Source organism: Micrasema longulum, unplaced genomic scaffold (assembly GCF_059751315.1).
Source record: "Micrasema longulum isolate JH-2025_06_02 unplaced genomic scaffold, ASM5975131v1 h1tg000223l, whole genome shotgun sequence".
NCBI lineage: Eukaryota > Metazoa > Arthropoda > Insecta > Trichoptera > Brachycentridae > Micrasema > Micrasema longulum.
The window spans coordinates 339,910-367,534 of record NW_028277428.1 but is presented as its reverse complement, the minus strand read 5'-3'; the positions used below and the strand labels follow the sequence as shown (position 1 = coordinate 367,534).

Below are 27,625 nucleotides of genomic sequence, written 5' to 3'. Positions count from 1 at the left end.
AAGGTAGAAAAATTATGTGCATCATGTTTATATTACATATTACATAATTACTAGATCCTTAACATAAAGACAACTGAAACAAATACACATACTAATACCACTTTCAGATAAAGAGATTTTGAGTATTATTCAATTTAAATCTATAACCTACTTCCATTATCTATAAAAATAATAAGTAAAGAGAACATGTTCAAAAATGCTTTAAAAAAATGAATAGTGGAACTAGGCAGAAGTGAAATTGATTGTCTCATTTGCCCAAACCAATTTTGAATCAACTGCTCCACAAATGTATAGCTTTTGTTTTGTTTTTGTTCCTTCATTTTGCGTTTTTGTAATATAAATAATATGGATGTACATATTGTGCATAAATTAATTATAAACATAACGTCGTTGGAATATGTTGTTAATTATCTCTGTTCATTATGTTAGTCTTCTTTGTTTATTATCAAATGTAAAAATATTTTTAAAAAAAGTGAATTGTGACGTGTCTTTGGCATGGGTAACTCCAGTGAGGTCACATTATTTCTATTATTTATGATAGTTTATAATGAAAAAAATATGAATAAATAAATTAAAATATCTATAACTTATTTTCTTTATTTAAAAATAACATACAAAAATACCTTAAACCTTAATTATATACGCACGTTTCTACCCGTGAATTTATTTTTTTAAATGTTTCCAAATATTTGAAAACATTAAAAATATAACATTATTGTTAAAAATATTTTTTCTAACTCACTGAAGAGACATCCGTTTGATAAATAAATAAAGAATTTGACTTACGTACTAAGTGAAGATAATTTTAATTACGGTACGAAGGAGTAATGTGAAAATAGGGGATATCCTTAGTGCGAAGGTATTATTAACACGTGAAAACACTTTACTCAGAATCGTATCTAAAGGGGTTAATTAAAAAAGTACAGGGGTAAAAAACAATTAATTTTTGAAATTACGAATTATATGGATATTTATTCTAATTTAGTATTTTTTTTAAATAAAGAGTTAAAAAAATGTATATCCGGGATCATGTTTTAATGCAAGAAAAACGATCCGTAATGAATGTTGATAAATTGAAAGTGATGGTTTTTGAAAGGGATGAACATATAACTTAATGTGAGATCAGTGTGATTGGAGATATTCTGAATCAGTCAAAAGAATTTGTGTATCTGGGAAGTATGTTTACTAGAGATGGAAAGACGGAGAAAGATATTAAAAGGAGGGTGAGTGCCGTGAACAGGGTAAACGGTGCACTAAAATCTACTTTAGCAAACAAATATTTATTGCAGGAGGCAAAACTAGCAGCTCACAATGGAGTTCTAGTGCCAACTCTAATGTATGGGAGTGAAGTATGGAATTGGAAAAATAATGATGAAAGTAGGTTAAATGCTGTCGAATTGCGATACCTTCAGGCGAATGTGTGGTAAAAAGATGTATGATAGGTGCACAAATGTCGTAATCCGTGAAGGCTGAGACTTGCTTTATTGACAGAATAAAGAAAGGGGTGCTGCGTTAGTTTGGACATGTAGAGCGAATGGGCAGCAAAAATACAGCTTAAAAAATCTACGATGCAAATGTTGATGGATGCAGAAAACGAGAAAGACCGAGAAAGACATGGCACGATCAATTCCATCAAATACTCGAAGATGAACATGTTAAAAGTAGGAATAATCGGAGTGCGTGCATGAGAAGATTTATGAATGCAGAGGAAGCGAGGTCTGTATGCAAAGATAGAGTGATATAGCATTTAATCCTCTCTGTCTACCCCTATGGAGCAATGACGTGATGGTTTGATGTTGTTGTTATTTGGTAAGGTTTTCAAAATAAAACTCTTTTGTTGGATTTACTTGTACTTTTAAAAAAAATGTGACGCGTTTCCTCTTGTTAGGAGATTATCAAAAGTTTTATATGTCCTAACTAGACAAAATGCGTCACATTTAATATAATTCATAAAAAAAAAATAGCAGTAGAATTATATCCTATAAAAATATTTTATTATGTATTCCCTACCGAATTTTAATTTGGAATTCTACTCATTATCTACATACGCAGTAAATAAATCATTTATATTAATCAGAATTTTTACCATGAACAGAATAAAAAAATATTATTATAGTACCTCAAATTGAGATCACTTACGCCCGGAGTAAAATAAGGACCCATGCCTAAGATATCACAGATACAAACATAAAAATTGAATATTTAGATTAAAAAAATTGCCAACTTAAACTTGCCTTTGCTCCAAAGCTCATTATTTTCTTAGTAAAATTCTGTTGAAATAAAATTATGCGCTTTGTTCAAATATTGATTTTAATTTCATGTTCAAATGGAACTTTTTGTTCCCAATTTTTCCAGGAATACAAAAACGTTAACATTGATGATAGGCGTTCTTTTTTTTCCTCCTTCTTTCAAATTTTATTTATTTTTCCTTTTATTTCAATGCATTAGTTATTTCATATTTATTCTTGTATTTTTAACATGACCTCAAAGATGGCTGAAATATTGCTTTTTTATGTGAAGTTTGTAGTTATAAATTTAAATTATATTTTTGTATTCTTAACCTAAAGATTGATTTTATTTAAGAGTGTTTTTGTTTAGGTGTAAACCTTAATCACCACTCAAATAAAAGAAAATAACGTTTTGTAGACTTGACCTAAAAACAACTAAAATAAAATTGTACCATTGTTTTCATTTACCATTTTTTTTAAAGTCGTCTCTGAAAAAAAAAAATTTTGAATAAATACATATAAACCTAGCTTTGTGATTTGTATGTATTGTGTGTTAACATAAGTTATTTCTATTTTTTTTTTATGAACATAACAAGAAGACACAACAACAAAAAATACAACAAAGTATCCAAAAATTTATATCATCTTCTCCGTATTCGGCTCAAATAACGCGAGTAGCTTTGACAGCTTTATTTCATCGATTGAACGCGAACGTAAAGCAGTGTTCAAAAGGCTCACTTTCGTCTATTTGTCATCTCATTTTGGAGATTTTTTATCAAATAAAATAAAGCAAATATAATATTTTATAAGACAGATAATTTTCCTTTGAATGAATTATTTACTTTTGGTGCTCATTTTTTAATTTTGAAAAAAACGGACACTCTTTATGTTAACATCTTATCTAATAATAATTTATCCAAGTATTTGGTTTGTGTAAGTTCACTTAAATATATTTATTACAACAAAACACCTTTAAATGAATAAACAAATTCAGATGAATTTATTACAAAAATTATAAATACCATTATAGAAAAAGAAATAAAATCTCTTTACAGGGCTTATGACCGGTTATAGTTTAGCTTGTAAATAATCTAGTCACATAAATTTCACCCGCAGCAATAAAGACTTAATCTTTTCAATTTCACAAAAATTAACGTTTTGAAGGATTGAATAAATACCGACGTTCAGGCAGAATGCTGAATGTTTCAGATTGTGTAAAGTGGCCACTTAAATCTGTGATATTGTCGTTAAAAAAATAAATCATATTTAAAAACAATTTAAATTTAATCGTGCAAAATGTACAATAAAGGAGATTAAATTTAAAAAGATAGTTAGACTAATGATTTATTATAAAACGTCTGTGAAAATCTAAATCAATTAAAACAGTTTTTATAAAAAACAACATCATGTAAAATAAGAAAAAACGTGTTTTTCCAAAAATGCACATAATTCGAAATACTATTTTACAAATAACGTTCACTTTTAATGATAAGGAAAAATAATTCATACAAACTCTACACAAGAAGCACTGAAGCCTCCTTTAGGGCCTATTTCATATGTAATGATGCTGTGTAAAATGACATAATGGAAACTACTGCAATATTTAGGGATAACATCCAATTAAAAACTTACAGAAAAAGTTTTGACAGAAACGATTTCACAAAATATGTCAATCTTCATCCTAAATCAATAGAAGACTACTTGATCGAACGAAATCAGATCTTGCAACTGTAGCATTTAATATTTATTAGTATTGCCCTCTTCGATCAAAAGTTAAGGCGGTATTTTAAATTACCAACAGTTTTCCAAATATGCTTCCTTTCCTCTATATATTTCGTATTTGTACAAATGTTGGGCTACCAGAAACACGTTCACGACAATATCTTGTTTCTCGACTCAATATCTACGCAGCACGTGTGATGATATAATTATATATTTTTTCTTTTTTACTTTAATTTATTTAAATATTCATATTTACATTTATAAATGCATGTATATTTATTATATAAAACATATTTTTAAACACTATGAGCGTAATTAAAATATTGAAAATTAATTCTTCGACACGGTTTGTGCCCGATGATTAATTCATATTAAGAAAAAATATTTTCCAAATCATTCAAATAATTATATTTTTGTTTTGATAATACCAGCCGATAATAGGTCATAAACTCTGAGATACATCTCACAAATGTTGTCCCTCTCTGTTGAAAAAAGTTTAGATCTTACTAACCCTCTAAGCCACTCGAAGAAGTAAATCCAGCACGTCTACAAACATTTGAATAAACTCAAAATATTTTAGAAGCATTAAATATTTTTTTTAAAACTGCCTTTCTGTTTAAATATTGAATAATAAATACTTTAATAAATACAAAAAAGAATATCTACTTATTCCCTTTTTCTGAGAATATGAAGCCTTGACGTAAAACACTTAACACATTTTGGCAGATTTTGGTATCTGTTTTGTATTTGGTGTTAGCTTTGGTAAGATTTAAAATATCTTAGGCTAGTTTATTTTTAGACCTTGACAAAGAAACGTCATAGAAATTCCAATTTCTCAACTGAGACTAACACATAATTATTTCATATAAATATAGATCCACCAATATGACGAAATTGACAGGCAATGCGAGAGTCGAGGCATTTGTAAGACTTATGACCTCTCATTGGCTGTTTTATGTAATCGTTTAACACACTGCGTAACATTTGCTTACGTTTGCGATTTCAAAAACCACACAATTTTGAATCAATTCTGTCAATGCAGGTGTTCTTTCACATTATTTAACGCTTTCACATGGGTGACATCTGTTGAAGTTTTGATAATTAAAAAAAAAATCAAATGTTCTTTATCATCACGATGGATGTTTATCAATATCGGTATGATTTTTACGGGTTTATTTTCAACCCTTTTTTTTTCATTTATCCTTATTAAAAATAATATCTAAATATATTTTTTAAGCATTATTTTCCAAGCTGTTCAGAATAACTGGTAAAGTACCGTCTGTAGCGCTGATAACATTAATATAAAGGATGTATAATGATTCATTTGGCACACCAAATTTTTTTTTTGTATTTCCGTATTTTTGAAAATTAAACACCCATAAAACTTTTAACATTTTTAAATGCAGAAATAAGTTATATAAAATACCAACAAAATAGTTAAAAAACGTAATAAGTGATTTAAATACAAAATAAAGTACAGAATATATGAGTACACATAAGTATTGAAGTTTTTTTTACACTAGTAGCAAAAAATATAAAAACAATGTTAAGAAAATATATGCAAGCTATAATTAATATGAATTGGGTTGTAGTCCCGTGGCTAGTAGTGCAGACTCACGGATTAGAGGTCCGGGATTCAAACCCCACTCTACCCCGACATTCACATTTTATAATAGTGAGTTTAATAAAAAGTCGTCGGAAATGGCGCCAAAATTTAATTATAGATGTAATAAATAAGAACGAAAAAGTATTTTGATTATTTTATTTATTCTTAAAGTCATAATCTGTTGAAATAAATAAATAATATTAATATTGTACAAAAGATTCATAACGACATTCCAATATTCCCAGGGTAGAAAAATAACTTCACATAAACAAAAATAAATAGCAAACGTTCGGCCACCAATGATAGAGTATTCGGGGGCTTATGATATCAGAGTCAGTACGATTAGTCCGAGACATCGAAGAAACGTGCTCCCTGTCGAAGGGGGTACTTCGGGCGAGGGGCGAGGGTCAGGCCCCCCGGCTTAACGAGGTCCCGCTTACAACAGAGCATGGATTAACTGGCCAACAAAATGGTGACCTCTCTGACACACATTGGTACTTATAATTATGTTCATTGAACAATGAAAAAACATAAGAAATATATTGCTAAGCTGCTGTTTTTTTAATTCAATTATTTTTATGTCATTATCGTCTAAAAAAATAACTAACCTAGGAAAACAAAGATGACTTTTATTGTGTGTATCAGAATTGAATACTTAAGAGATTATTTTTTCTCCAAATAATGTATAAGGGACTTATCTATTATTGCCGTTTTGTATGATAAACATAAATTGAATTTTCCGAAAAAATACTTTAGGATGAAAAAACAAATAACTCTTATTAGAGACATGATTAAAAATATTTTTAAAAACTTGGTTTTAAGGAAAAAAATATTTCAATTTAAAATTCGTGCACCAGAATTGGTTCAAGTTGGACAGTTTGTAAAAACGTAAATTTCATTGTTTCACTTTAAACAATATATCGCTGAATGCTTAATGTCATATTTGTTGTTTATTGCTATGAAGTTGAATTGAATTTTAATGTAAACGTAAACTTGTTGAAAGCCTAGACTTATGAGAGGTTTAAGTATTTGAATAAATTAAAAAATAAAAAAAAAAACATTTTTTCGAAAAGCATTTTGAATAAATATTAAAGTTAATCATTTATTTCAATTACAATATTTGAGTTTGTGCAAATGTTTGTAGACCAAAGACTAGATTTCACCCCCTCGGGAGTCATTAAGATGAAAAAATTACAACAGAGATGGAGAACTTTCTAAAGAAGGGACTATACTTCTTCTTTTACCAGGTAGTTAATTCAACAATGTTTGAGTATGTCCAAATGCTTGCAGACAGGCTGGATTTTCTTCCTAGGGAGTTATTCATATTTAAATTTATTCCGACAGAGAGGTAAAACATTTTTGAGAAGGGAATATGGAAGTCTAGGCATTTACAGGGCTTATGACCAGTCATTGGCTAGTTTAAGTGGTCTAGGCAAATTGGTGAATGTTACAAAGTGTGTAAAGTGGCCACCCAAACCAGTCAATGATAGGTCATAAGCCCTGTAAATGCCTTGACTTTCATATTCCCTTCTTTTGAATGTTTTACATCGCTGTTGTAATTTGTTAATCTTAATGACTCCCGAGGGGGTGAAATCTATTACTTTGTCCACAAACTTTTTTCAAAAAACAAATTTGGACAAACTGAAATATTGTAATAAAACCTTCTGATCCAAGACGAAGTTTTAATATTGGAAAAATATTTTCAGGCGTTGGCTAGTATGTGAAATAATTCAGTCAGATGAATCTCTTCACAACAATAAAGGTTTCAGCTCTTTTACTTAACTAAAATTAACAGATTGAAGAATTGAAGATATGTGAATGTTCAAACATGAACAAAATGGTGAATGCTACACAGTGTGTTAAGTGGCCAGTTAAACCAGCTAATGAAAGTGAGAAAAATAAAAATCGAATCATTTGGTTATTTGTTAAAAGTAGGTTCATTATGTTTTAGGCTAGATTTATAATTTCATGAAATGACCTATCAGGCTTTTCGATTTCATTTTTAGTATGGTATGAAAAATGTTTAAGATGTCAACATATTTGATGTGCATGAGAAAATCAGGATATTTTGAATAAGTGTCATTAATATCTGATGAAACTTATTGATCAAATTTGTATAAAAAGATGTTCATTATAAATAAACCGATTGACAGTAATTACAACACAAATTGATAACCGCAATTGACCATTAGAAAGGCTTGTAAGCCCTGTTAATGCCTAGATATATATAATATAAAATATATATAATAATATATTATATTTTCCTGTGATAAAAAAAAATTATTCCTTATGAATCCTTTTTTTTTAAATTCAGTACTTTATCGGGTCCAAGCAGATAAACAATACAGTTCTGTGTGTGAAAAAAAAATAGAATTCAAGACTATTTTTTTGTGACTTGGTATAAAACCGAAAACGGAAATCGAGTCTAGACAAGTAGACTCTCAGTCTGATCACCTTTCCCTTATGGATAGATGAAAAAAATAAACTTAATTTGGGTATACTAATGCAGTGCCCTATGCACCATTGGATTCAGATACGGTAATTGTTGTTATAATGAGAGTTTAAACAAAAAAATTACACCTCAAAAAGCATTTCAATATGTCTGTCTCTTATGATTTTCTATGCCAAAAACTCCTTAGGAATATTAGATATATAAAATTCTGTTGGATTCTTCAAAAAAAATCATTAAAGAAAACGACGCGTAATACATATTATGACAAATTTTAAAACTCAAATTTAAGACTGCCACAAACATGATGAAACCATCAATTGATTGTTTGAAATGCGAGAATTTAAGGATCACTTGTTTTTTATTTCTGTACAAAATTTCACCTTCACCCAAAATTTTCGTTAACAATCTTGAGTGTTCTAAAAAACATTAAAAAAATCGTAACAAACGATTATTTATGTCACGATTTTGTCGTTTAAGTTCAAAGATAATAAAAATTCCGTCAAAATAGAGCTTTTGACAGGTTTTCCTCAACTTTTGAAAGACCCTTAATGAAATAATAAATTTAGATTCGCATTAAGATAAATCCTTAGGGTCGCCCCTTGATGTAACGCTTTACCGTTCAAATACCTTTCTATAAGAGAAATTTACCAACTTAAACTAAAGTTTTAGTCCTTAAATTTTGTCCTTTTAAATATTTTTAAGGCAATTTTAAATAAAATCTCCAGAAAATTGTAAAATGTATAAGGTGGTCGGTCACCATAAAAAAAGCTAAAATTTTAGTTCTTAAAAATATTTGCGTACTTTTTCCGAAATTCTTTAATTTTCCAATTACTAAATAATAACTCACTGTTATACGACTGGATTTTAGTTGTAGTAGAGCGAGAATCGAACCTCAGACCGCTGATCAATGAGCCTCCAACACTTTCCACGAGATCTTAATTTGGTTTGAAGTAATTACGTGGTCTTGTTTTAAACTTTGTTACTTTTTTTTTTTAAATTTTGGCACGCTTATTATACTTGACATATTTAAATCGTAATTTTTCGATCAATAAAATGACGACGGATTATAACAATATGTACATCATCAAAACTTTTTACTGCTCACTAGTTTCACCCCATCTAGAAAATGCTTCTCCGATTTGGTCTTCTCTTTTATTACAGGACGCATGTCAAGTCTATCCAACGCCGTTTTCTAAAAAAAGTAGCATGGTTGCTTGGATTGCAAAAGAGTTATTACTCTTATTTTGAAATTGAGCAATCTCTTAATTGGTCTTCATTGGAGAGACGTAGAACTGAGATGGACCTTAAATACATTTAAAAAATACTTAATGCTATAAGTAATGTCCGATCTCTGTATTAATCTATTTCTTTTCATGTTTCCAACCATATCAACATAAGTTATTTGCTACTAATCAATTTTTTTAAGAGCACAGCGTACTTTTTTGGCAAAAAGTGCTTGGTTAGCACCATGCGAAGAAAATGATAAAAGGGTCATCGCAAAGTTTCACCTTGAACCTTATAAAGCTCAGCCAAAATCAAGTGAAGGTTATCACTAGAGCCCGTCCAGGGCACTGCAGATTGAACAAACACCTTGCTAGAATGAACCTTTCCGAAACGTCTAGATGTAGGTTCTGCAGTGCAGATGAGGAAACACCTATAGATACACATTATATGTGAATGTAATGCTCTACATCATAAAATGACCCTCATCCTCGGGGAACCGCTGGTTAAACCTGACGATATTAAAGAGATCGCCCTCTACCTAATAGCCCGATATTCTATGGATCTAGGCTTGGAGGGGAAGATTTAGCGAAATGTAAACTCTCGCCTTCCACACAGTACACAGTAGCCAGGTTCTTAATAGACCTAAGCTTGGATGGCGAGAACTATTCACGGGGACCCGTCACAAAAAAAATCTTTACAGGTCGCAGTGACATCAGGAGCTTGCATACCACTGACAAGCAACTTTTGTTTTTATGCCCAAATGTCCAAAATGTGTAGATTAGTCAATTCATCACACAACTTGAAATTTTTCGAGATAGATCTTCCGGCTTTTCGTAGATCTCTTTGCCACTAAACAGTGTAAGATGAAGACGGCTCGGCATCGGTTGGCTCAAAGTCTTATATATTGATCGGGTTAATAAATACTATATCTAGGATTATTTTTTTGTCTTTATTTGTCTTTGCTCCGTTGTATATATATTTTTTTTAGTTTCTTGTCCATATGTTTTCTCTTAAAATTGTTGTAATTGGCTTAGGCTGTATATGGTGTACAAAGATATAATAAATGATAATTTTGTTTCATATCTTACTATACAATACGACTATTCTGACAAATGTCTGACATCTACAATATTTTATTGTCAAAATTCTCGAACGGTAGCTCAATATAACTCACCTATTGTTTGATTACAGAATACCGGGAATGAATATGCATCACATTTTGATATATTTAGTTTATCTCTGCCTAACTTAAAAAAAAAAGTGACCAACATATTTTTATCAAAAAGAGCAAATCATCTTCAGAAGATTGGGTTGGAATAGTTATAATTTGATTCGTTAATGTATTTTGTTATTGTATAATTTCTTTAAAATATATATGTATTTCAAGTAATTAATAATGTGTACAGTACGAGTATATTAATATTTCATACTCGATTTTTTTTTTTATATTTTTATTTTTAAGCACTCTTTATACCACATATATGTAAATGGCAGAAATGCCGTATTTAAATAAATAAATAAATAAGAATTTGAAATCTAAAATGATATTTTCAGAGTGTTTTTTCTAGTAAGCGTGCTCACATTTTACCTCATTGAGTGTTGAGTTTTAATTAATGGGCCCATTTTCTCCGCCATTGCTCACGAACAATCCGAATTGTGCAATTTTTTCGCGATTCAAGATGGAGTCGAGTGTGAAGAAGTGGACACTTAGAAGAATAGATTATCGGAAGGAAATACGACTTCATTTAACAAAAAACGGACTCCATTAGAGAATGGCGGGTGATCGTTCTTAGAATAATTTGGGCATTTATATATCAACTTAAAGCGATTTTCTGGAAACTCAATTAAAGGACTGAAGAATGAGACTTAAATAATATTTTTGAATCCTTATCTGAAAAACAGACTTTCCAAATCACACTTAAAAAGTCTTGTTTTTTTTTTTATATGTGCATTTATAATCATTATTGAAAATCCTATAAACCGTTAATTACGTAAGGATTTTGAATACAAAGTATTTTTTTAATAAAATTGGCGTTTTCTTATTTCCCACGTTAGTATATACGATATCGTATATCTTTACATATATTTTTTTTGCACCACAATAAACCAGAAGCTCAATAACAATGATGAATTACAAAACAGAACACCCAGGCTTGAAAAAAATCACATTGAATTTTTATGTTCTTACCGGGAATCGAACCCGGAACCATCCGGGCGTGTGTCAAGCGCCTTGAACTTAGGCCGCCAATTAATATTTAAAGCATTCACTTTGTAGTCGAACGTTTCAATAAATTCAATTCAATTGAATTCTATTAATTTATTTAACAATAACATAAACATTACAAAAATACATTTTGTACGAAAATATTATAAAAAGGAAAAAATACATGAAAGAGACTCATGTCAAAGTAGTAGGAAAATCTTGGTCCGGAAAACTCACTCAAACACATGAAACATATCAATATCCAGAGCGATGTTGTTCAGCATAGCGGTAGCTCTTCCAACAGGCATAACCATCGGAAGGTTGGTCCTGCATATCAGAATATGAAACAATTTATGCTGACGCTGTCTTAGGTAAATATCTATTTCTAAAATGTAATATAAATCCCCACTTACCGATTTATAAATAATTACGGTTTTCAAGACGTACCCAACTCATCGTTAAGAAACTAACTACACTAGCGGATGATACACAGATTTATTTTTATTGTCAACCGAGCGAAAGCAATGTGCTTGTCAATTTGATTAATTGATGCATTGCGAAAATAGGAAACTGGATGGCTGAAAATAGACTAACACTTAACCCATCTAAAATGGAACAACTATGGATGGCTTCAGCCAGACGACAGAATTTGATTCAGGAAACGGCACGACCCGATGTTAGGAGTACCGCTTTGCCCACTGTTAAACTACTGGGAGTCTTTCTTAATTCTGACCTATCTCTTGACGTTCAAATTAATAGAATGATAAGCATGAGCTTTTACTAGCTGAGACAGATTAAATGCAAACGCAAAAATTTAACAGTTAATGCCACCCGTCAATTAATTAATGCGTTTGTAGTGTAAATAATCGATTATTGTAATAGTATCTACGCAGGTCTACCAATAAATAAAATGACTCGCTTACAGTCTGTATTGAATGCCGCAGCGAGACTTATTTTCGGAATCTCTAAGTTCAGTAATATAACTCCACTACTTCGGGAATTACGCTGGCTACATTTTCCACAGAGGGTGGAATACAAACTCAGTTGGCTTATGTATAAGTCACTGCACAACTCTGCTCCAGAATATCTAAGGGAACTCTGCATTCCAGATGAACTAGCTGACAGACGTTTTACGCTCAGATCAGCTACATCTACGTCGAAAAGAAAAGTTATTATATTTCTACGCAAACAGCGCACTAAATTCGGCGCGCGCGCATTTGCGGTCGCAGGCCCTATTGCATGGAATGCTCTCCCAGCAGAGATGCGAAACTGTGAAAGTTAAGTGATGTATCGGAAGAAACTTAAAACCCACTTGTTCTCTAAATTATTTGAATAAATCCTTAGCATGTGGTGACAAAGTACATTGTTTTTTTTTAATTAAAGAGGCTAAAGTTAAATTTATAAACTTTATATGATCACTTTGTAAAGCGCCTTTGAGGTATTATATAACAAAAATGGCGCTTTATATGATATCCATAATATTAATAATAACATTCGTTTTCTCGTTTTATCAATTTTAAATTAAGTATACCGATTGAATACATAAATTACACACACTTAAATGATTATTTAAACATCCAAACATTAGAAAAAAGACAAAAATTAAATGACTTGCTTTTTTTGTTTAAAATAATAATATCAATGTTTGATTGTTGTGAACTTATCAATTTGATTAATGTGCGAGTTCCTGGTCGAGTTACCCGATGAAATACTCTGTTCTACTGTTTACGTTCCATATCAAATAGAACTTAATATTCTGTTCATATTGTATTTTATAAAATATGTAAGTAGCTGCTTTAAACCTTTAACTGCATTTCTTTGGCTTATTAAAAAAAAATATACCAACTAAACTTCTTTAGACAGTTCTTTATTTTAGTACTTTATATTGTAATTTTTAAAAATTAAGTTGTTAATACACTTATGTTTTTATTTTTATACCAACTATACTTCTTAACACTGTTCCTTTATTTTATTGCATTATATTATATTTTTTAAATTTTATGTTGTTAACATACTCATATTTTATATAACTTTCATGTATGTAAAAGCCTTGTGGGAGTGAAAAATTAATAAAATAAAATACCCCACTTTACACTATTCATTACAGTTGTTAGAAAAATATAGAACCAACGTCTGATGCGACCCATTACATTAAAAGCTAACAAAAATGTGCACTGATTGAAAAAAGGGAGGGAATGTAGAAATGGGTATAAGTTTAATATGCTCATACTCGGTTTTATGAATAAATTCCTGAAAGGACGAGCGCTTTTACTGTAATTATCCCTAAACTGGACTGGTATCTGGTAAATTCTTAGTCTGATCATTTTGCCGTCATTTATTTTACAATTTAGTCACTTATACGCCACGCTTGGACTACCAATATATTCGCGCTATAAACTTCTTGGATGAGGCTCGCAACCCATCAGGTCGCTTCTCTCGGGGGGGCGCAAAGAGGAGGAATTCTCAGGAATGTAGAATTGCCACTTGGAATGTAAGAGGACGTATGGCTGATAAGATGAATGAACTGTGTGATATAATGAAGAATAAATGTAAAGATTTATTGTGTGTCTCTGAGACTTGGAAGAAAGGGAGTGGTTCGATGGAGCACGGTGATACTCTGGTTCTCTGGTCCGGTCTCCCTGAGACGGACAGAGCTTGCCGGGGTGTTGCTGCGTTTCTATCGCCAAGAATGATAGAGGGCATGAATGAATATGAATTTGTAAGTGAGAGACTCATGTTTGTCAGATTTAAGGTCGGACTGACAAGATTGCTTGTTATCATAGGATACGCTCCTGTCAACTCCGACTTTGAATCTGAGAAGGACGAGTTTTGGACGAGTCTAATGAATATGATGAATGGGAAAAAAGATAGCGAAAGGATAGTTTTGGCTGGAGATCTTAATGGTTGGGTGGGAACAAGGAGAGATGGGCTGGAGTCAGCTCTAGGTATGTTTGGGGATGCAAGAGTGAATGACAATGGGAAAAGACTGCTAGAGGTATGCCTGGAATGGAACCTTTTTGTATCAAATACATTTTTCGAGCATAAAGGAATCGACCAATACACATGGGAGAGAGGAAATGAAAGGTCGATTATCGATTATGTCATCATTGACTCTAGATTGAAGCCTGTAACTGTCGACACACGTGTGTACAGAGGGGCCGAGATGGAATCAGACCATTTTTTAGTGGTCTCAAGGGTGATTCTGTTTAAGGGATGGCGGTCCTAAACAAACAAAGTCCAGGCTCCTTCTAGAGTCAAAGTTGAAAAACTGCAAAATGCTGACATAAAAGATAATTTTGAAAGATCTGTGAGTCACAGACTGAACGAAAAAGATGTAGAATGTATGGGTATAAACGATATGTGGGAGTGTTTGAAAATAAGTATGTGCGAGGCGGCGAAAGAAGTGTGCGGTGTGACAACGCTAGGGAGAAAGAAAGGTGATGCGTGGTGGGACGACAAAGTCAAAAAACTCGTTAAAGAAAAGAAGGATGCGTGGATAAATTTGCTTGCTGTAAAAAAGATTACAATTGAATATGAATTGGCTAAACGCGTGTATGGTGAAAGTAAGAAAAAGGTTAAGCAGGGTGTATGTGAACGGAAGAAAAAATTGAAGGATGAAGAAGGAATGAAAATGACACACAATTTCCATGAAAACATTAAAGTTTTCTGGAAAGCTGTGAAAAACTCCAGGAGTAGCAGTGAAAGCGGAGGCATGACAGTTGTTAAAGATAAGGATGGAAAAATGGTGACTAGTGAGAGTGGAATAAAAGAGAGATGGAAGGAATACTTTGAGGAAGTTTATGAATCGCACACTGGTAACTCGGGCGGTGCCGATGTATCGACATTATCCGAGGGGTGTCTGAACGCAAATGATGAGGTAAGTCAGATTAGTATGAAAGAAATTATCAGCGTTGTCAAATGTATGCGGAATGGTAAAGCGCAAGGGTATGACTGTATTGCAGCAGAGTTTATTAAGTCGGGTGGCAAATTAATTCTCACATGGCTACATAAACTTTTTAACTTGTGTCTCAAGGAGGAAAGGACTCCACCTGATTGGAGGAGGGCAGTTGTTATGCCGTTATACAAGGGAAAGGGTTCTAAGGTGGAGTGTGGGAATTACAGAGCTATCAGTCTTCTGAGCGCTGTCGGCAAAATGTATGGAAGAATACTGATAGAAAAAGTAAGAAACGTGACCAAAGAGAAAGTATGGGATGTACAGAGTGGATTTATGAATGGTAGAGGATGTATGGATCAAATATTTGCATTACGCAATATGACAGAAAAGTTTTTGGCGAAAAACCAGAAGCTTTTTTGCGCTTTTGTTGATTTGCAAAAAGCATTTGATCGAGTTGATAGGAAAAAATTATGGATGGTTCTATCGGAGTATGGAGTGAATGACAACCTTGTCCGCGCTATTGCTTCCTTGTACAAAGATAGTGTAGCGTGTGTAAGGGTAAATGGGTCATTAACTTCCTGGTTTGACATCCCTAAAGGAGTCAAACAGGGATGTGTAATGTCACCGTGGTTATTCAACATATACATGGATAAATGTATGAGAGAATTGAAAAGTATGGATGTGGGAGCGAAAATGAGTAATCTTACTGTCAGTTGCCTTCTGTACGCCGATGACGCAGTCCTCCTAGCTGACAGCGAAGAGGAACTGCAATCCTTGGTTACAAAGGTTTACGAAGTGTGCAAGGAGAGTGATTTGCTAATGAATGTGCAAAAGTCGAACGTCATGGTCTTTGAAAGAAATGTAACTATGACTGAATGTAAGATTGTAGTAAATGGAGATAGTTTGAAACAGGTCGAAGAATTTGTATATCTGGGTAGTATGTTTACTAGAGATGGAAATATGGACAAGGATATTGAAAGGAGGGTTAGTGCCGGTAACAGAGTTAATGGTGCCTTAAAGTCTGTCGTAGCAAATAAGTGTCTATCGCAAGAGGCTAAATTAGCAGTTCATAATGGAGTTCTGGTACCAACCCTAATGTATGGAAGCGAAGCATGGAGTTGGAAAAAAAGGGACGAAAGTAGACTGAATGCTGTTGAAATGCGATCCCTCAGGCGAATGTGCGGAAAAACAATGTATGATAGGTGCCCTAATGTCGAAATTAGAGCAGAATGCAAGGCTGAGTTAAGCATTATCGACAAAATTAAGAAAGGTCTTTTGCGATGGTTCGGTCATGTGGAGCGAATGAATGATGAAAGAACGGCCAAAAAGATTTATGATGCGAATGTGTCTGGTTGTAGAAGTCGAGGAAGGCCGAAAAAGACATGGCATGATCAAGTACAACAAATTCTTGAAAGTGGTCATGTGAAAAGTCAGAATAATCGACGTGCGTGCATGAGAAGATGTATGAATGTGAAGGAAGCAAAGGAAGTGTGCCAGGACAGAGTGGTGTGGCGTTCTATCCTCTCTGCCTACCCCTCTGGGGAAATGGCGTGATGGTTTGTTAGTTAGTTAGTTAGTTAACTACTAGGTACGAGTAAAAGAAAAATTTTTTTTTTTTTTCCAAATTTCGATTTTGTGCCTTTTTTCAAGTCAAAATAACTTTTAAATTATACATATTTTTTTCGCCATAATAAGCCAATAACAGTGATGAATTACAGCATAGAAGAGATTGAAAAAATTAGATGTTATTTTTTGTATTTTCAACTGGAATCGAACCTGGAATCTTCTGTGCGTGAGTCGAGCGTCTTAACCACTACATGACGGAGGCTACCATTTTAAAGCACTTATTTTTTAGTTTTTAACGGCATACAATTAAAATTAAAACCGTTTGTTTTTAATCAAATATATTTTTAAAAATTACTACCGACCGGCTTTGAAGCTATGTTACCTCCTTTACCAAGGTACTATTGAAGGCATTTTGATCACAGATAACAACCTCCAAAAAAGTATTTTTTTGGTTTTGATATCGTTCTGTAGTTTATCAACTTTATTTTTATGAAAACCATGAGTTCAGTTGCAAATGGAGTTTAAAGTCATACTTCTGATGGTTTGAAAATAGTGTTTGGAAGCAAACATAGTAATATTCATTAGCCATTTTATTCGACTAGAGATTAAAATTTTCAAATATTAAAAAAGTTTTTTGAATTCGTGTTTCTTTTAAAGCTAATAAATATCATCTTAAAGTTTAAGTTCAGTGGAAATAACATTTCTAACATGAAGACTCTCTTTGGCATTGGTATAGGAGTTTTTGTTATTTTTCTCGTAAACACCAAAACGGGAGTTTGCTATTTTTGCTTCCAATGCCCTCAATTTATTTAAAATTGTTTTAAAAATATTATGTTACTCAATTAAACATTGGTTAGGAAGTTTACGTAGCTCCCAAACCGATCGGTTACTAATTAAATTAATAGTACGGGTAAGAAAAAAGTTTTTTTTAGTTATTTTAATATTTGGCCTTCAAAATGGAAAAAAAATTATCATGGACTCGGCTCTGAATTACAGACCTCTGAACCGCAATTTAACAACAGTACCTCGGGATCACAACCCGATTTTTGTGTACAATTTTTAAGATAAAACATTTATAAATAATCTTGTTAATTTTTTTCTTTTTCAATAATCCCGAGTCTCTTAGATCTTTTCGTAAAAAAATAGGATACAAATTGAGCGACATACATGCCTTGTAGAAATTTTACTTGAGAATATTTTCTTTGTACAATTTGACTAATTGAATTTTCTTTTTGTGCGCAATTCTACCCTTTGCGGGACGCTTTTTGACTCGCTTCTGCAAATTACGCTCTTTTATCGCCATTTTTATACACAACATCCGTCTACTAAAATTATATGTTATATTCGTAATTTTTAAGATTACAGAAATGTTTATCTTACTACGTGTTCAAACAGTATGATGGTGAAGCAAATAAAAAAATTCAAAACTCTAAAAAGGTAAGCTGCTAAACACATTTCTTACGTTTTTTGATGATTAAAAAAAAACAACATACAAAACCTGATAGGTTTGATTAAATTATGTTTTGGTTTCCAAAATTATAATTTTTAATTATAAATAAACACACATCAACAAGGGTAAAGAAAATAAGAACTCTATGTAAATATGTTTCTTAAGATTTTTTTTATCAATTTTCATATAAATCGAATCCTGGGTTTAAAATTCAAAATCGATAATGATTATATAATAATTAGTAATTAATAATATTCAGCCAATTTATAAATTGCCATTTTTGCGAAAAATAACTTCAAGGGCGCTTGACAATTTTATATGTAAACTTACATTCTAACTCAGCTAAAGTTACGTGTTATATTATCTAATTTAAAATTAAGGGTATGTTAAACCAAAGAAGTCAGATTTAGTTGAAAGCTGAACTGTCAGGGACAATCGATGATTCGTACGTTTGAAAGCAATTGGTTCCAGGCAGAGGGGCCGGCAACGGCCAAAGCATGATCTCCGAATCCAGTGTTTGGGCTGCATCGGATTTCGACAGATTTTCCTCCGCCTGAATCAAATGCTGACTTGAATTATATGTGTTTTTATTTTACTTAACATTTTGTGATTTCTCTCTGTATATTATGTATTTTTTGTATTTTCTCAGATGTAAAAAAAAACATATTTTTATGTGTCCTTCCTAAGTGTATCGTAAGTATCCTAAGTGTCTTCGGGAATTAAACTGGCTACGATTTCCACCGATGGTGGAATACAAACTCTGTTGGCTAATGTATAAGTTACTGCACAATTCTACTCCAGAATATCTAAGGGAACTCTGCATTCCAGATGAACTAGCTGATGGACGTCTTACGCTTAGATCAGTTACACCTACGTCGAATAAAAACGACGTATAACTACCTCTACTCAAACAGCGCACTGAATTCGACGAATGCGGATTTGCGGTCGCAGGCCCTATGGCATGGAATGCTCTTCCAGCAGAGTTGCGAAGCTGTAAGAGTGAAGTGATGTTTCAAATCACTTGAATAAATCTTAGCATGTGATTACAAAGCACTAGTTTTTTCTTAAATTACAAATTGAATTTTTTTAAATTCAATTTATTTTTTTATATAATTACTTTGTAAATCGCCCTTGAGGTATTATGTTACAAAAATGGCGCTTTATAAGTGGTTCATAATAATCATTCAAATAAAAAGTCTTTGGCACGTGTTACTTCCAGTGAGGTCACATTATTTTGTATTATTTGAAATGTGAAAAAAAGTGAATAAATTAATAATATATTTTAAAACAGTGTATAAAATTACAATTTTAATTTTAAAATATGACAAGATATCAAGAGAGATAAAAAAAACTGCAATTTCGGCATGCCGTGCCGTCTGCATACAATTTTTTTAAAGCTAAACCGTAACTTTTTTTCGTTGTTTCTGTGGTGTAAAATTAAAAACTTTTGAATAAATGTAAATAAATATTATCAAATAACCTTTTACCGAATTCAATGCTCACTGATTTCAAGACTTACCCGACATTCGTCATGGCACTTTTTTTTAACTTCACAAAAGAAGTTGCAGAAAAATTAAAAACTTACATGCTAATAGGGATCACGCTATTTGAAACTAACGCCAACATGCAATGATTATAATACAAAGAACCGGGTCGTGGTCCCGTGGCTAGTTTCGTGGACTCAAGGATCAGAGGTCCAAGGTTCGAAACTCGCTCTACCTTTACTAGATTTCTGTTTTCCAATAGTAGGTTGTTATCAACATTAAAAAATGGCCCGAATAATTGAAATATTTCAGTAATATTTCACTATTTTACATAAAATTCTATTTAAAAGGTTACATAATATAGGAATCCAAGGGCAGTTATATAAATGGTTAAACAGCTAAGTAAGTGGAAGATTTCAGAAGGTGAAAGTGGGTAGTGACTTGAGCGAACCTGCTCAGCTCTCATTTGGTGTTCCACAAGGGAGCACTTTGGAACCACTGCTGTTCTTGATATATATTAACGAACTTTGTAACAAGCCATCACTTGGACAAATCATTTCATTTGCAGATGATACAGCTATAATTTATAGCGCATCAACTTGGTCAGAAACTCATAAAAAAGCAAGTAATGACTTAAGTTATATTAAAAAATGGCTAGACGAAAACTTGTTGACTTTAAATTCGGATCAAACAAAGTTCATACGTTTTAGTGCAACTTCCGCCGGGCAACCTAATGAAATTCACGAACTTCAACTACATAATTGTTCAGTGATGGTAAATTGCAACTGCAAAAAATTAAGTAGTGTTCAAAGTATAAAATATCTTGGAATAATTATAGACCAGTATTTGAGATGGAATGAACAAATTGAAACTATAACTGCAAAAACTACATTTTTTCATCCCACTTAGAAATATACTTAAAGTCCCGGACTTGAAACACCTATACCATGCACTGGCAAATTCTGTGTTGACTTACGGTCTAATTGGTTGGGGAGCTTGCACAAAAACCGCCCTTGAACCTGTAGCAATTGCACAGAAATCTTTAATCCGAGTCATCTTAAAAAAAACATTTCGCTATCCAAGTGACTTGCTCTTCAAAGAATTCAGAGTACTGAATATTATTCAACAGTATATATTGAGAACGGTAGTGGTTACACACATAAAGAGAGACATTTACCCAAGCGTCAACCACAACCATAACACAAGATACTCTAATAGGGATCTGATACTAAGTGAAGGGGTCAACACTGTTCTGGCATCGAGACAACACTATAACGTAGGCAAAAAGGTCCATAACCTTTTGCCAGAATCGTGGAAAGACGGGAGTGTTGTCAAGTTACGGAAGGTGTTGACCTCGCTCTTTCATGACATTGGTCGTAGGGAGTCAGAAAAGTTGATGCATGCCACGGATTGGAGAACCTTACTGGATGTCAAAAATAAAATATAAAAAATAAAGAACAATTTAAAAAATATATATTTATAGATGACAACCATGAAGTTTCGCATAAATAAATTGTCTATGTTTTTATGAATGTATGTATGTGTATGCGCATGCGTGTATGTACGTGTGTGTGTATGTACATATGTATATATGTGTATATTTATATATACATGTGTGTATATATGTGTATGTCTGTATGTATATGAATCGAAATGTGTATCCGAATAAGTTTATATTTTGTTTGTCTGTGCTCTATATTAATTTGTTAAGTATTATAATATATTAAAATGTAATTGCCTAGCTTGGAACGGGGTATGTACCCTTGTTAGCTGGGCAAAGTGAATATGGAATTGTATTTTGATAATAAGTGTGAATAAATAAATAAATAAATAAATAAATAAATAAATATTATCATGAAGCCAAATATTTATTATTTTTAAAAAAAAATCAATATGGAAACAATTATTGAAAACGGGGAAGGGAAAATGGGAGGAATATGAATTTACCAGGTAAAGAGGCACTTATATGATGAATCATCGCATAATAGGCTTTATTAAAAGGTAATTTGATCATTTATTAAAAGCCTTCCTCATATAAACTTTTTCCATATTATTCCCATTTAAGTCATAATTATTTTTGTACAAAAGATTTTTAAAAATATGGATGTATTAATTTTGTTTTTAACCACATTTTTTTTCAACAGACCGGTTTCAAATAAAATATATGGAAATATGAAAAAGGATGAATTTCATAAGTAAAGTAAACCTTAATTAAGTAGCTAGTGTGGCTTTGAAAGCAGTCGGTAGAAAAAAAAATTGAGTGGTTAAAACAAAATTGTTGTATATTTATTTTATTATGGGCCTTTCACATAAACTAAGTACAAAGTTACGCCTACGCATAGAGGTAGAATACGGCTGAAAATAGCATTTTTATTATAATAGTAAAATTAGAATGGTATTCCCATCCTTATTTTATCACTATGACTAGGCGTAAATTCATACCAGGTTTATAAGTAAGGCCCTATAATGAAGAACCACAATGTGAGTATTTCAAATATTAGGTTTTTTTTTAAAATTAATCTCAAAAACAGTTAGAAATAGAAAAGAAATTAAGTTTTCATACACAAATATTAATAATTATCAATAATAAAAAGAATTTTTTTTAATGGGTCACAAAATATAATAATTAAAAACTCGTTTTCAATTTCAGTATCCTAAGACTAAGTGATATTATTTAAAATACCATTATTATTCATGAAAAGGCGAAAATTTCTTCTCATATGGTTCGTGTTTTTGGGCAGATTTCCCTTTTTCCTCGTAAGGGATGATGGATGAACTTAATGTACTCTACTGGAACCTTCTGAAAGGGCAGGGTGGAAATATATTAGGAACTTTTTATTTCGCAAAATAATCATTGTGATTTTCATGATGGTAGCGTGCCTACATTCATTATGTACGGGGGTGGGTTTTGCTGCCGCCTCCCCTTATGTACGGCAGCCTTACTCAACCTCCGAATTATTAAGAGATGAAATTTAACAAGGTTTCACGAAGATCCATACGGAGTTAATACATCATTGACATGAAAGATATAAAAAGTCAAATTTCGCGGAATATCATATTTACAAATTTACTTTTTTTACACTAACTCGGATATGTGATACATTAGTTGAATGACTATTTGTTTTTCCTGTATCCTGTCTTTTATAAAAATACAATTCCGAGTCAAACAGAAAAAAAATATTAAAATATTTTCTTGAATATTTTACTTAACAATGCTTTGAGTTTGTCCAAATGTTTTTTTACTGAACTTACCGGTGTAAAGAGTTAAAAAACTAACTGTTGTTCTACATCCGCTCCTAAGTGGAACATGTGGACATCACCAGATGCCTCCTGGAGACCCTATCACCAGCCAGAATTCTTGCTTCCTGCCACGTCAACCTAGCGTCCCTTAGTTCTGCCGAATAAAGTCGAAAGATCGTCATCGACGGCCTTCCAGAACGGCGTGAGTCTGCAAGTTTAAAAATATTCTAAAAAGCAATGTCAAATGAAAACGTAATTTAAATAAATAATTAGTAAAAATACACAACTAATGAAAGCAAAGTACAAATAAATTTTCATGTTAAATAAGAATATGTATATACCATCGATAATTTAACATAAAATAGAGAATCAAAATATAAGAAATAAAAATGTTTGAATGCCAAAAATAATTTTAAACAATTTTTGTTTATAACGTTTTAAAATACCAATTGTTATTTTAAACAATATGAAATCGAATAAAAGTCAGAATTAATAAATAACAAACACCAGTATTAGTTAAAAAAATAAATATATACTTTAATAAATGTTAGTAAATATTAGTATTTAACCACTTAGCGACTTTTTATGTCTAACGGTTTCGAGGCGTACCCGTCTCTTCGTCAGGACATTTACTCCACCAACATGCAAATCTTAAAATACACTTTTACCTTTACCATCACCGTTGTGTACAAAGTACTACCTTATGTTTACTTTCATTACTTGTTTCACCACAAAGTTATTGCTTTGAACAAAAATAATATAACGTTTAATTAATAAAAACATTTTTTTTTAAGTATATATTAAAACAGAGATGAAGAAAATTTTTAAGAACCTATACAGAAGTCTACGCATTTACAGGATTTATGACGTATCGTATAAGCTGAGTATTTTCAATTTAATATTAATCATAGTTAAAGCATTAGCTACAGATCTTTAAATGTCAAGTTTTACAATCAGAACCACTCATGATTTTTAAAATATTGGTAGATACACTTTATATACATATTGTTTTCGTTTGGTATTATTTAAAATTGTCCAAATTTTGGCACAAATACGTTTTTTTTTAAATAAAAAACTCCTTCGTAGTTTTTCAAATATTTGATTTGGATATACCTATATCAATTTTACTATTTTGTTATTTATTATATATTTTCAATGATTTTTTTTATTTCATGTTCATTTGATATTTGATTTTTCGTGTATTTTATAATGATGTTTTTTTTGTGTGTGATAAATATTACGGTGAAATTAAATTTAATGTACAATTAATAGATTACAACAGAGATGAAGAAGGTAATATAGAAGTCTACACATCTACAGGGCTTATGACATGTCATTGGTAAGTTTAAGTGGCCACTTTACACACTGTGTAACATTCACCATTCTGCCCATATTTGAACATCTATATTTCTTCAATTCATTCATCTGTTGATGTTTGTGAAGCTAAAGAGCTGAAACCTTTATTTATGCGTGTGATTCATCTCATTGAAATTTTTTATCTACATACTAGGCAACGCCTGAAAAATTTATTTTTTCAATTTCTAAACTTTTTCATGGTCCATGTTGATTTATCAACAATATTTTGAGTTTGTCCAAATTTTTGTAGACAAGGTCTGGATTCTACTCCCCTGAGGATAGATGCCTAGATTTTTATATTACCTTCTTAAAAATGTTTTTCATCTCTGTTGTAATATGTTAATGTTAACAACTCCCAGGAAGTTGAATCTAGTATTTGTTTACAAAAATTGTGAGAAACTCAAAATATTGTTTAACGTAAAAGTTTTATACATATAAAAGTCCCAACTTAACACAGGATTTTGGTTCTATGGAGTTGGAACATGTGTCTTAATTGATGTGAAATGAATACATTGTGAATAAATTAAAATATTTTTTTTAAAGTAAAAAACTATTGTTTTAACCATGTATTTTTGTTGTTTTACACAAAAAAAATCTTTCATAATGCTATAAAATAATATCAAATTATAAAAAAAACTATGTCTATATATTGCAATTATTTTTATATAAAACCTTCATTTTTAATATGATTGCATAAAAACTCCGACTCCATATTAAGTAGGCAAATTAAATTTAATCACTTCCTTGGAACGTGTCCTGAAAAAATAATGACTCTTCATTTCAGAAGACAATATGAGCCCTGCAAATTATGCACTTTACTTAGTAAAAGTTGCTTTCATTTCACTAACCTGACTGAAACATTTTAACTGAAATCTTGCAGTTATAATTACTGGGACGTGTTTTAGGTCAGATCTCAGATTTCAGGACTTTTCAGTTTCCTTTGATTCAGTTTAATTTTTATAATTGGGTAAAAAAAAATGTTATTAAAATTTTAAAATATTTTACTTTTAGTGAAATCTTTTTAAATTCTGTATTTTTTTTTCAAATCTCGATAAATTTCATCAATTTCAAATCATCTAAATTTGTTGCAACAGAGAGGGCAAAAAAATTTAAGGAAGGGTATATGGGAGTCTAGGCATTTAAAGGACTTATGACCTGTCATTGACTGATTCGAGTGGCCACTTTACACACTGCGTAACATTCACCATTCTGCCCATATTTGAACATCTATATTCCTTCAATTCGTTCATCTGTTGATTTTTGTGAAATCGAAGAGCTGAAACCTTTATTTATGGGGGTGAAAATCATCTAATTGAATTATTTCACCTACATACTAGGCAACTTAAACCAGCCAATGACAGGTCATAAGCCCTGTAGACGCCTAGACTTATATATTACCTTCTTTGAATTATTATTCATCACTGTTGTAATCTGTTAATATTAACAGCTCCCCAGGGAGTTGAATCCAGTCCTTGTCTACAGAAATTTGGACAAACTCAAAATATTGTTGATAAATCCACCTGGTCCATGAAGAAGTATAGAAATTTGAAATATATATTTTTTTCAAATATAAAACTGTTATTCGCAGGTTTAAGTGGAAAACGTTGATTTATTTATGTAGTTGTTTGTTGTTTACTTTTGTCATGAACACCTGACTTACTTCTCTGCTCCATGTAAATTATATTGTATATCATTGTAAGGTTTCAAGAATGCCATTCGTCAATGAGCTTTGAAGCTGCAAGACGTTCGTTGGGGTATATGCCAAAAACCTTAAATTTAAAAAAAACTTTAAATGCATAAATAGGGTTGAGAATTCCTACCATCTATCAGGATACGTTGTAATCTAGCTCTTATTTGTAATAAAAAAAAATGGAATTTGAAAAACCGATTAGGAAAAAATAATAAGATAAACAAAAATTCGAAATTTAAATAATGTAAATGCGGGCTTTGATTCATCCCGTCTATGCGCTCTGTAGCTGCAAAATACCTTATAACCTGTTATTAAATTAAGTTAAAATTGAAAGCGGGAACTAGAATCCCAACGGCTTATCCGCTATGTAGCTGCAAGACGTGTTGCGATATGTATTGTACAGTACTCTTGAGGTTATTTTTACAAAAATGTCGTTTTGCTTATTCGTCCGTTTTTAGTTTTTCAGTGAATTGAAAGATTTGAAACATTTGTGTCGGTGGATATCAAAATTGTGAAATCCAAAATTGGTAAAAAAACATTTTTTGTGGAAACACGATTAAAAGTTTAGTTTTACATGGAATACTTATTTAAAAAATGGGAATATCTTATATTCTACCATAATAGTTGTTGTCAGAAGTTTGATTTTATATCAAAATCGGCAACATCCACTCAATAACATTCAATAACACTCAAATAACACAATAACACTCAAAACGATTAGTTTTATTTCTTTTTTACTTCGTAAAAGTGACAACCCTGACACAGGCATTCAAAGACAAATTAGATCAAAACTGGTTAAATCCAAGAATTGATTTTATCAAAACTAGTTAAATCCATTCCGATATATGAAAATGAGTTACATCCAAATTATAAATAAGTTTTACACCAAAACTAAGTCTAATCGATCAAATCAAATAACGTAGAATACTTTTATTACCTACGTCAGACCTACATCTAGTCTTAATAACAACTTAGTCGAATAGCAATAATCAGTTTCAGAAAAATGTTCTTTGTGAAAAAATGCTTAGTCTGAATATATCCATTTTTGATGTTAACCGACACATTGATTTAATTAATTTATGGATGTCTAGTCTAGAATTAATAAGACCTATAAATGTCAAGATATCCATATTTCGTTCTCAAAAATGATGTCCTATTCAAATTGGTTAATCTGTAAACTTATTCAATTCAATCTAAATTCTTGACTGTTAAGAAAACAGTCGTATAATCTATGGACCCAAAATATTTGACTACCTGCCCCAAATACTCGGAAAAGGAAAAATGAAAAAATGTAATAAAAATTATATTGCCGATCTGCCTGACCAATAAGCAAAAAACATAATGGATCAAATTTTACGACGAATAGTTACATGCTGATACTGGTCAAAAATTCTTAATTGGCAAATGCCTGCTTTAACACGGCCTAGAGATTTCAAATTAACAATTTTATTGAGGGTGCTAGATACATCTACGAAAGATCCTTTCCGAACAACTTTTAATTTGTTATTT

General features: G+C 31.5%; 1 protein-coding gene across 1 annotated transcript; it reads left to right on the top strand.

Annotated features, from left to right (window-relative positions):
* Positions 1-13,638: 13,638 nt before the first annotated feature.
* LOC148283559 (protein CFDP2-like) lies at positions 13,639-18,903 on the top strand. Its single transcript, XM_088243659.1, has 3 exons — positions 13,639-13,642; positions 13,787-14,578; positions 18,818-18,903. The coding sequence occupies exons 1-3, from the start codon at positions 13,639-13,641 to the stop codon at positions 18,901-18,903; spliced, it is 882 nt and encodes a 293-aa protein (XP_088099785.1).
* The last annotated feature ends 8,722 nt before the right edge of the window (positions 18,904-27,625 follow it).

Excerpts from the sequence above, each read along its gene's own strand:
- LOC148283559 (XM_088243659.1), top strand. Across the intron at positions 14,579-18,817 it reads GCCTGTAACTGTCGACACAC|GCAGAGGGGCCGGCAACGGC; the intron begins GTGTGTACAGAG and ends AATTGGTTCCAG.